The sequence below is a fragment of the Raphanus sativus genome, chromosome 1, assembly GCF_000801105.2.
Source record: "Raphanus sativus cultivar WK10039 chromosome 1, ASM80110v3, whole genome shotgun sequence".
Taxonomy (NCBI): domain Eukaryota; kingdom Viridiplantae; phylum Streptophyta; class Magnoliopsida; order Brassicales; family Brassicaceae; genus Raphanus; species Raphanus sativus.
In genome coordinates, this window is record NC_079511.1 from 1,674,794 (window position 1) to 1,686,148 (window position 11,355).

The 11,355-nt window shown below is 34.6% G+C and overlaps 2 protein-coding genes, 1 long non-coding RNA gene and 1 pseudogene across 3 annotated transcripts; 2 read left to right on the forward strand and 2 right to left on the reverse strand.

The window, feature by feature from the left end:
* Positions 1–590: 590 nt before the first annotated feature.
* On the reverse strand, positions 591–1,706 carry LOC108856381 (protein FANTASTIC FOUR 2-like). The gene has a single exon (XM_018630167.2). It carries the CDS (start codon positions 1,603–1,605, stop codon positions 856–858), a length of 750 nt encoding a protein of 249 aa, XP_018485669.1. The 5' UTR covers positions 1,606–1,706; the 3' UTR covers positions 591–855.
* A 2,340-nt stretch (positions 1,707–4,046) lies between these two features.
* LOC108851981 (N-terminal acetyltransferase B complex catalytic subunit NAA20) lies at positions 4,047–5,896 on the reverse strand. The gene is made up of 6 exons (XM_018625465.2): positions 5,738–5,896; positions 5,561–5,651; positions 4,931–5,063; positions 4,619–4,688; positions 4,368–4,428; positions 4,047–4,253 (listed from the first exon to the last, which is right to left on the reverse strand). The coding sequence occupies exons 1-6, from the start codon at positions 5,813–5,815 to the stop codon at positions 4,162–4,164; spliced, it is 525 nt and encodes a 174-aa protein (XP_018480967.1). The 5' UTR covers positions 5,816–5,896; the 3' UTR covers positions 4,047–4,161.
* A 1,063-nt stretch (positions 5,897–6,959) lies between these two features.
* LOC130508162 (uncharacterized) lies at positions 6,960–8,112 on the forward strand. The gene is made up of 2 exons (XR_008942744.1): positions 6,960–7,351; positions 7,621–8,112. It is a non-coding gene; the product is annotated as an uncharacterized LOC130508162 (long non-coding RNA).
* Positions 8,113–9,811: 1,699 nt separating this feature from the next.
* Positions 9,812–11,087, forward strand: LOC130495123 (putative F-box protein At4g21240; annotated as a pseudogene).
* Positions 11,088–11,355: the final 268 nt, after the last annotated feature.

Consider the following 11,355-nt stretch of genomic DNA (forward strand, 5'->3'; position numbering starts at 1 on the left):
ATGTTATACCTTTGAAGGATTTGATTTTTAGCCTTACATATTTGCTTTCTGAATTTGAAATGCTCATCTGCGCTACAGAATGTATGATAACCGTCCGACATTTATAAAAAAATATTTACGACAAGTTGTTTCGAATTGGTGAAAATAATTTCGAACTATAGAAATGACATGTTCACAATTTGTATGGAGGAGTTTAAAATATGTAAAAACCGCTTAACACATACACCACAAACTCAAAACATATTAAGATAAACATTCTTGCACAAAATACTTAGATTCAACCGATCAAATGTCTTACAAGCACATAGGACAAGTAGTTTCTAGTTTAATCTGCAGAGTATTCCTGTAACTTTTTCTAATAGCAAAAAATATGAAAGACTAATGTTGTAACAAAAATATAAATAAAACTGTAAGTGAAATTACCATATAACGTTACTGGTCAATTTAGTTTGGCCAGTATAGATATTGATATTTTACTATTTTACAAATATTTAGTTATAGTGTTGCGGTTAGTGATATATTGTTATCTTTTTAGATTTATGTAAACTTTAATATCAATTCAAGCTAGTACTTGTTTCAGAAAGAAATGAACCGCTCAGGAATTTCCAACTACATTTTCGAGTTTTTTCAGGTACAAAGTGACTGCTAATAGTACATGTTCAGCTTTTGTTGCTGACTGCTAAAATAATAATAAGAAGAAACATTATCATAATAACAAAGTCTCATTTAACACTACATCAAATAGAATTGGAAAACAACTCCCAGTACCCTCGAGAAATCATACAAAAGCATACGTTATAAAATTAAGAAACTCATATTTTTAACTTATTTGATTAGAAGCTTAATGAAGTCTTTTTAAGTGGCGACCCAAAACTGCTGCTGCTTCCAAGTAAGCATTGGTTGAGGCTCACGACCATTCTCCTTGCATCTGCTGCTTAGCCTGCTAATCTTTTTATTTCCATTTTTACCCTCCAAGTTCTCACTATTCTCCTCGGCCATGCCCTCCTCGGTTTCTTCTTCCACTTCCTCATGATTGTGCCTAAGTAAAGAACTTTCCGTCGATAAACAGAGACGGAGCCTTCCTTCCTCACGTTCCGCTACAAAGTTACGTGGCGGAGATGAAACCCTAATTGCTTGAACAACGACACGACCATCTTCTCCTAACGACCTCACTATACGATTATACCTTGATTCTTTAACGAACTTTATCGGTGGTGGGAAACTTTTGCTGCGACTCATCGTTGATCTCTTGGCGTGAAAGTCAGTGTCCTTTTCTTCTTCTTGGGGTTTCGGCTTAGGAGAAAGAGAATGAGCCCTAGAGATAGCGGTTGCTTCAAGCGCAAGTAAGGACAACTCGTCACCGCTCTCGCTTCCTGTTTCGGCTCCAAGACTCTCAGTGCACATCTCTAGGCTTTTCTCATTCAGCTTAGAAACAGAGCGTTTCTCTGTCGGGTGCACATAGCCATAGGTTTTATCCTCTCTGTTTCGGACAATGGCAGTGATATCGGACATAGATTGCAGGAAACTCAACCCACCCATGTCCCCTTTTTGGGAGAAACTTTTGGTGACGATTTTTTCCTGAGGTTGACAAACAGAAATTGACATTTTGTGTGTGTTATTGATAGAGAAAACACAGGATCACAATGATAGTTTGTGATTGTTACTAATATTGGTTTTATTGGTTGAGCTAATAGGTAATCAAGAAAAGAGAGATGATGAATGTGAATGGGAAGAGTGAGGGGTGAACTAGTATTTATAGTGGTGAGATGATCCCACTAGCCATTGGATTCTTTTCGGACACAACACAGTTAAACCACAACTCTTTCATTAGTTTTCTCTTTTCTGTAGTCTTTTGTGTTACGGATATTATCGTGTATATCCATAAGTTTTAGTATTATTTTTGTATTATGCAAACCAATAGGCTGGGGAATAATGAAACTACAAGCTTGAGTTGTGTTGTATTAACAACTAGTCAAAAATTTATTAGAGGAAAGCTTAAAGAGAGTACAAAAAGGATGATACTTAAGCATATAATTGACATTTAAAACATTTTCAATAGCCCTTAAAACGCATATTCTTCCTATTAAGCGTTAGGAGTATACTATGGAGACAATGCTTAAACTTTCTTGGTACTTTACTGCTCCAAATATCTTCGAATTTTCTCGATTTTAAGTTCATTAATTTATTTAGGCAGTAGTAGTAAAAATGTCTTATTTCTGGTAATATGTAAATGAAGATTTAAGAATAAGGCCACTTGAGTGACAGTGAGAGGGGGTTACTTTCTTCATCAACTTGTGGCTGTTACTTGATATCGTTGAAACCAACTCTGTACAAGAATTGGTAGGTTCTTTTGCATTCTTGTACGTTAGTATTCTTATAGTAAATACGTATTTTTAAGGCAACGGATTATTTGCAGCATAAAACCTGTAATTTTTTTTTGTTAAAAAGAATCCACCCCAATTAATATATGGTTGAGCAAAGAAATAACAAAAAGCAACAAAGAATCAGAAGTCCATACCTTCCTGGGACCTTAAGCTACACTTACAACTGTAATGCAAAATGACATACTAGTTAGCAATCAATAGTTTATATGTCCAAATCCTTGAGATTGTGTTTCTTCTTATGATTAATCCTACACCTCAAAATGTAACGAATGATTCTAAAACATGTATTACCCTGTAATAGAAAGCTTATGGGGATATGTTCCTGTCTTCACGCGTTTTCAGATCACGAATCAATGCTCTCGGGTTAGAAATGATCCTCCTATAGCCCTAGGTTCTCAAACAAGCAACAAATGTAGGGTCAGTTAAATAACATAGACAATAAGCATGTCTCATACTAATAGAGGTGATCAGTCAATTTAAAAATTTATTATTATTAGTTAATGGAACCGGTTCTTTAAAAAGCTACGGGTAGCAAAAGAAGTTTCCATTTCAAGTGAGGAAAACTTTTCAAACCTTCATGTGTTATTGTGAAAACAAAAGGTTTTTGGTATTATGAAATGTCGACAAAGCTTTGAGGTTGAAACGTGAGTAGCAACTTAGTGCTTAGTAAAGTTGTAGACCAGAATCTGTACGTTACTTTTCTCTCAAGTGAGCCCTGGCCATCCCAATTTTGCATTCACCAATCGCTGTTCTTTCGTGTTTTCTAAACCAATCAGAGGAAGAGAAACCAAGAAACAAGAACCAAAAGAAGTGGGCTTCCTCTGCATCATCATCCCACTTCTGGTCCCCAATTCAAAAGGACAATCCAAAGCTAGATCCTTTCAAATTTGTATAGTTTGCTTTTATTTTGTTAAGTCTTTTTTTCTAAAACTTTATATATCTTTAGCAACAAAGGAAGGTGGAATCTATTTCACGCTTACACAAAAACATGTCAACTGGAAATTTTATTTTTCTTTCCCTTAACTTTTGACCATACTTAATATTCATTCAGTGTTTGTAAAGAACTAAAAGGTTTGTTTATCAAGCATACATGTCAACAGTTAAAAGCTATGACTTTGATTAGAAAATTAACACGGAATCTATGAACAGGCTTTTCTATAATGCTTGTCTAACGTTAAATTCTAAATAATTTCCACTTACAAGGATTAAGTAAGGTTTATACTATAATTCTGGATTTTTAAATATATTTGTACTACTCCTTACCTAGAAAAGAAATTTATGCGCTTTTATCTTTAGAAATCATAGCTAGCATATGCTGAGAAATACTCCCCATGGAAACCTATACAAACAATTATTTTCCATACTTAATTAAGTCAAAGATTAGTACATAAACATCAATAACAAAGTTAGATGCTCTATGACTATGCCTAAAACAGATTGCATAATGCCGGTAAGTTGTAACTCGGTGAAAGATTAAAGTGTTCTCGTATGGAGAGAACAGAGAAGTTAGAGATTTCTACCGTGTGTTCTGATTAATTTTCTTATTAATCTAACATATCTCTGCTTACTCAACCAAAAGCGCCCAATAATTTTCTTCAAATCTTATATTAAGTTTTTTCATAATTAGAATCAAAATCAAAATCAAAATTAAAGTTTGTGTGGTAAAAATAGGGAAAATTCAATGAGGAATTTTTAATGCAAATACAAGAGTACGACAAGAACAAAAGGAAGTGTTTTTCAAAAGAAAAGACCAGGACAAAAGGAACATAGAGTCGATTCAATCATACTCTAATTCATCAGGAGTGATGGGTCTCTTAAGAGGAATCACAGACTTTTTCTCTACATCTCTTGACAATGCCTTCCTCATATCTGATGTTTTTTCCACATCAAAAACCATTTTTAGTCCTTATATCCAAAGAAGGTGAAAGGGAAAGTAAAAAAGCGCATTATAGATTAGAAAAAGATGAAATCAACAAGCCTCACCTAAGCCGTCTTCTTCTCCAGAGTAATAGCGTAGAACCCGCCTATATATTATGTAGCCAAGCTGCCAAAACAAACAAGAGAGAGAGAGAGAGAGACTGTCTTTTAAGTGATGAAAAAGAAGAACCTATGAAAGCCTTTTTTACAGTAAGAATTAGAAATTTGAAACATTTGTGCAAGTCTTTGTCTGGAAAGTTACATGTTATGCTTTTCTTCACATGTGATCAAATTATTTCATACGGTAGTAGTTTTACCTTTTCATACATCTTGATGGCGGGTGTGTTGGAAGCTCTCACGAAAAGATCCACAAAGTAGGCCTTATCACTGTGATCAAATAACCAGAAATTACCAGAGAGAAATAATACAGCATAAGACAGATGAGATAAAATGAGCAGCAAATTTTAAGAGTTTTCTTCCTTTGAGAAACTATCTAAATATCGCTTTATCAGAAAAATAAATAAATGGTCCATTGTCAATCAATATACCACCTTTCATTCAGTCATAACGGATCAATATTGAAGAGAAAAAAAAACTAAAAAGATGCCTTGTTTATTAGGGAGACTTACATCTTATCGCTGATCTCTTCAAGAAGGTTCATCAGCTTCTTGGCGAGTTGCTGCCTGCGATATTCTGGAGAGACAGTGACAGCTGTCACATGACCATGCCATGATTCACCCTGCCCTTCAACTTTACCCATAACTGAAAAAACCATACAGAATCATATTACACACCAAACCAGCATTTCAAATGAATACGACTTAAAGAAGTTTCTACATGTGTTTAGCTCCTAGATTCTTTCGCATAAAGAGTAGTGGATCATCCAGCGAAAATCCACATACATGGATTCTAAAAAACAGATATAATTTTTTTATGAAATCCACTTCCTCCATATCCAAATCTAGAGAACTTCCAAAGGAAAAAAAGGCCAAATACTTTGATCTATTCAACAAGAACATTAAATCGCAACATTACAGGATATTTTGAGCTTCAAGACAAAAAAAAAAGCCTCACACCTATAGTCAATTAACATATAGTTGTAGATGCAAAGGGTTAAAGCTAATGAAAGCATATCAAAGAAGAAACCAAGATTGAAATAGAGAGTTACTCTTCATCATACTTCCATATCTGATTCCACTAAAATAAATTTTCATCAATCATCTAAGTTCGTTCTAAGAGGAAAGCGAAGAGATACTTACTATAACCCATGACGCGATTGCCAGGACCTTCAGCGACATGGAAATAGTCGGGCCATCTCGCTAAGTAGGTCATGTAGAATGACATATTGAACTGTTTCCAATTTTAACCACAAAAAAGAAATTAAAAACAAAATCAAAAAAGTGGAATTACGAAGAACAGTAGAAGAGTGGGATTACTGTCTCAGTGAGGTGGTCCAGATTCACGGAGGTGAACCGGAGAAGGTCGTTGCAGCTGAATCTACGAATCGTCGTCATCTTACTTTTCGCTAATCCCCTTTGAAGCTTCCCTCGAACAAGAAGAAGAACGACAACACAATTACTATCAAAGAAGAAGCTACTTTTTAATGGGCCAATTAAATATCTAGCAAGCCCAATTGTAGTTGGACCTGAGACAAATTATAAATGGGCTTATTTGTGTAATTGTAAAATATGTAAATAACATTGATTTTGATAAAATATAATCTCAATAACATTTATTCCATTCTTTCCTGGTTTTATTCTTCTTTTAAGTCGGTTCTCAGTTATACAAAAGAAAAAATATCACCATGGTGGTGTTGATTACCGCATCGACAACAAAAATTAATATATCGGAATAAATTAAATGAGTGAATGGTATTGGATAAAGTAAATAGAATAGTATATAAAATGAAATTATCAAATAGTATATTATATTAGAAAATCATAATGTATTTATATGCTGATGTTTACCACTGTTTTGAATGTTCATATGTATCTTATAAATAGTAAATAACATGAAAATAATATTATAAGTATATAAACATATTCTTTCATCATATGAGAACATACAAATTAAAATATAAATAGAATAACATATGCTCAATGATATAGTTCATATTAATAAAATTATAAAATAGTTTATATATAATATACTATATATGTCTTTTGAACAAATTGTACTATATATGTCTAAAGTTAACAAGAAGTAATGCTTACTCTAATATTAACTCAAATCTTTTATAAACTAAACCCAAAATATTAATCACTAAATCATAAAGAGTAATATAAACCATAATCCTAATATCAAAATATGTAAATAGTATATAATATGGAACATTATTATAATAGAATAATAAAAAGAGAAATTGCATTGTACACACAAGGAAAACCTTGAAATTAGGTGTATACCATGCTTTTGTCGTTATTCAAAAGTTCCTCTAAGAAAAAGACTATTGTATCCCTATTCATTATAAACTTCGGTTTGAACGACAAAACTGTTTTCTCTATATTTCTCGATTTATTATAGAGAAATTGCATCGTACACACAAAGAAAACCTTGAAATTAGGTGTATACCATGCTTTTGTCGTTATTCAAAAGTTCCTCTAAGAAAAAGACTATTGTATCCCTATTCATTATAAACTTCGGTTTGAACGACAAAACTGTTTTCTCTATATTTCTCGATTTATTATATATATCGCTAATCCATCACATCTCCAGAAAATCCTCCCACCTCTGACTAGGTTAAGCCGCTGGTTTTTCACATCGGACCAGGCTCCCACAGCCATGTTGTCCGTCCGATTTGTTCTCGTTTTGTTTTTAGTTTCTATCTAGGTTTTATTTTTTCTTTAGCTTTTATAGTTAGGATTTCTCCAAAATGCAGATATAGTTTCTGAATCTCAAATCTAGAGAAGGAGGCTGAGCAACAGTGTTAGTGCTATGGGCTTCAGAGTGGTCGTGTCTTGGTAGCAGTAAGCTGTTGGGGTTCTCGCCTTGCTAGGGTCTAGCCTTCAGATCCGTGGGTTGCTTATGTTTCTCACTGGCTCCAATCAAAGGTACTCCTTTGTGTTTATCGGTGATACTTTAGGCTCTACGATTTGGTGGTGGTCATCGTTATTTCCGTGTTGGTGATCTTACCTTGGTTGAAGGATTTGCTCTTCCTTGATCTAGCAAGTTTTTCTATTTTATTGATTACATGTTAGCAATATATTTACCAACTTACGTGCTAATTATATAGTTAGCTTATACCTAAAAAAATTACATGTTATTATGTTTTCTTTATACTGCTAATTATTTTGATATTTTATTTCTCTATTTATTTCAGGTTCATGTAAATTTGATGGCTGCACTACACAGTAAAGAACGATCTCTTTCAGATGTCGTCAATCTGTGAATGAGAAACAACTTATTCCTAAAGATATGAAGACATTAACAGTTGAGAGACCCTGCTCTGTTCCCACATAACCAAAGTCAGTTTGACTCTGGTGTCAGCGATTCTTCTAATAGAAGCTCAACCCATTGATGGTGATGAGGTGTACAAATGCATCACACCAGATGTTCTTGACGTGGAGGTGCAAAGAGTTCCAGTTATGGTATATGAAGATAACTTTGGAGTCCCCTGAACTTAGCTACTCGAGCTTTTCTACTATCTTAGTTGTGTTATAGTTTTGAGATGTTGTCTGATCACCCTTTGGATATTTCTGGTTCTCACATTTGATGTATTAATGAACTCCTACCATTAAGTTCATTAAAGATCTCTGTTTATTAATACAAGTACATTGAATAATATTCACAGATAAGATTATTCTAATAGGTATTGCTCTTGTTGGATAGACAATTACATGTTTTTCAAGATAATACAAATTCTAGCCAAATATTATTTTATGTATGCGGCTAATTGGCAGAACCAGTACATAGAAGGATATCATTTTATTTAAACGGATTATAAATAAGAAAATTGAAATGTAAGTGATGTTAGACTGGCTATCTTGGTCCATCCTAACAATCCAAAAGTAATAGAGAGTTACATAACTTATTAGATTGTATATTTATTTACTACAAATAGTTACTCAAAAGTTTATCCATCCAAAAACTTACTATCCCTGGCTAAACTTTAAATTCCTTACATTAGATCTCCATATCATTTAAACAGGTTAACTTCCTTACATTTGGCTAATTATTTCTATAAATGGTTACACAAAATTTTAACCATCCAAAAACTTCGTACCACCTGACTAGATTTTATATTACCCGTTTTATGAAAACTCGTAGACATTTAGAAAATAGATCCTAAGCTTCCATAGTATAATACAAGACCCAATCACTAATGGTTGACTCCACTCAACACCCACCATGGTTGTTGCTTCCTTCCGATGATGTCTCTCAACCTTTGACTTCACTACTTTTTATTCCACTTCTCTGCATGCCAAAGTTAGCTTCAACGCTCGACCAGTTGTCTACATCTACCCCGAGTTTATCTTCTCCGTAGTTTGGTTCTCACCACATCCACAAGGTAGACCTGCACGTTTTAAGTATGGTGCATCACCTGTAGCGATCGCATCCGGAGGAAGGTCACGGTCTTGATTGCTAGACACCGCAACACCTATCATAAAACACGGATGTATTCTCATTAAACAATAATCTCTGCACCACAGTTGAAATTTAATCATACACATTAAAATTTGATCGCATTTTATTTTCTGTTTAAACAATTTATTATCAAGCCAATAAACTAAGAAACAATTCAAACTATTTTTATAACCATTGTAACTGCACATCAACTAACCATAACATTATAAAAAGTTTCCCTTATTTTCATATTCTTAGCCGGCTATCAAACTTAAAAAAGAAAAAAATAAAGTGGTTTATTTGTGGCTAACTTTTCTAGTAACCTTTTATTGCTTCCATGGTTGAACTGTTTTGTGCTTCCTCTGTGCTGAAGAGAAGCACAGAGTCATATAAGAGAGATGGAGGCGCTTAAGAGAAGCGGACGCACAACAAGAGAGCGGAGCGGCTTTGGTTTCTCAGAACCAAAAGAAAGTTTGTCGATGTCACCAGCAAGTAAGAGAGAACACACCGGCAAGATGCTTCGTCGCCTCAGACATGGTAAAGGAGGAAGACGAGATTAAAATCTTGAATATGTGGTGAAAAAGTGGATTGGGAAAAAGCCTCTGTAACTCCTCGAAAACATCGACTGAGAGCATTTTACTTTTTTTTTTCTTCTTTTTTAGTCAAAACTCAAAAGAAAATCTTAATCAAATCTTTTAAATATCTTTTAAAATCCTACACTCAACTATAATTGTACGTACGTCTATAAATTGACTTGAACATAGCTTAGGGGCACTAAAGTAATTTGCTTTGACACAGAGAAAAACAAATCTCCACAATATTTTGTTATGGGTATTTTGCTAATTTCAAATTTATTTTAGGATTTTGACCAAATTAACTCTAATAAAAAAAATAGTGTATATTATTTCAACTGATTTGATCAGGGGATTTGATAGACATCAATATGGATGATGTGAAGAAGAGAATTGAGCCTTGACCATGACACACCATCGTGGTTTATAGATTTCAAAAGACTTCAAAAGTGGAGATTATTATATCGGAACAGTGGATAGAAAAAAAAAAGCAAATGATAATTGATAATCCAAGAAATAATAAGATATTTTGTGCTTTTATAAGGGTAATATAGTATATATTATAGAAATAGTTGAAATATTTATTTTTGCTTAGATATTGAATTATGTTTTGTTTTGTGTTTACCCAGTCTAATTTCACATTATATATTTTACTACTCTCACCCACAAAAAAAGGAAAAAGAAAAAGAAAAAACTAGGGTTTCGAAACGAGCAGCAATGCAAATAGGAGAAGAAGGAGAGAAGACAGTTGAGATCCACAAAGCAACAGAATCTCTGTACTATGACCCACTTCCTCTTGATCTAACGAGAGATACTTCTGAGACTGCCTGCTAAATCTCTAGTAAGGTTCCGTTGCGTCTCGAAGCTATGGTCATCCCTCACAGCCGAACCAGATTTCATCAAGTCATTCACTACTCGCTCTTTATATCGGCCTCGTCTTCTCCTCAGCTTCGGAAAACAAGCCACGAGGTTATTCTTCTCATTGCCACAACACGAGGTTACTGATGACGATGACAAGTGTTGTTTATCTCAGAATAATGATGATGTGAGCAGTAACCATATCGATCTCCCTCGAAATTATGGATCCATGTCAACTTTTGAGTCTGTGCGTGGCTTAATATCTTTCAACGAGGATTGTAACCATATCGTAGTTTGGAATCCTTCTACAAATCAACATGTAACCATACCTAAACCCGAAAACTTTAGAATTGGACCACGCTATTTAGGATACGATCGTTTTGGAGATACGTATAAACTGCTGTGTATACCACGTGCAACCGAAGGTATCCCATATAGAGATTATGGGCCTCGGGTTTTAACATTGGGGGCTGAAGAATCATGGAGAATTATTGATGGGGGTACTCCTAAGCATTATGGCTTAGCAGTTAGTTGGAAATGCATCAGTGGAGTTATGTATTATGAAGCGTATGGTGGTAACGACGGATATATGAAAAGAATCATAATGAGTTTCAATGTGAGGTTTGAGACGTTTAAACCAGTTGAATATCCATGCTGTGTGAATAGTTTTCAGACGGGGAAGCATTATCTGCTGAGATACCGTAGAAGATTAGCCTTGGTTTGCTCGTTAGATGCAAAACTATGGATCTATATATATAAAAGAAGAGTGTTTCTCTCCCAATGTGACAACTAGGATGCCAGCGTGGAAATTCGCTTGCTCTCGCGTCGACACGTCAGCGTGTCATTTAAAGTTTGGGCTTTGAGTTAATATTGCTAATGGGCTATTGTATTTCGTCGACATGTCCGGCCGTGGAAGTGTGATACGCCCCCTAATCTTAGCTGTTCGCGCAGATCTCTGAATAGTGATCTTTTTCTCTGCGGCAGAAGCGCCTGTCCTTTGCGCTCCCTTCCCCTCGCTGAAACGGCCGAGCTTTAACATCATATACAATCCATTCAATTCC

Excerpts from the sequence above, each read along its gene's own strand:
- LOC108856381 (XM_018630167.2), bottom strand. The coding sequence starts at position 1,605 with ATGTCAATTTCTGTTTGTCAACCTCAGGAAAAAATCGTCACCAAAAGT.
- LOC108851981 (XM_018625465.2), bottom strand. The coding sequence starts at position 5,815 with ATGACGACGATTCGTAGATTCAGCTGCAACGACCTTCTCCGGTTCACC. Across the intron at positions 4,429-4,618 it reads CCATCAAGATGTATGAAAAG|CTTGGCTACATAATATATAG; the intron begins GTAAAACTACTA and ends TTGTTTTGGCAG. Across the intron at positions 4,254-4,367 it reads TGGAGAAGAAGACGGCTTAG|ATATGAGGAAGGCATTGTCA; the intron begins GTGAGGCTTGTT and ends AAAAAACATCAG.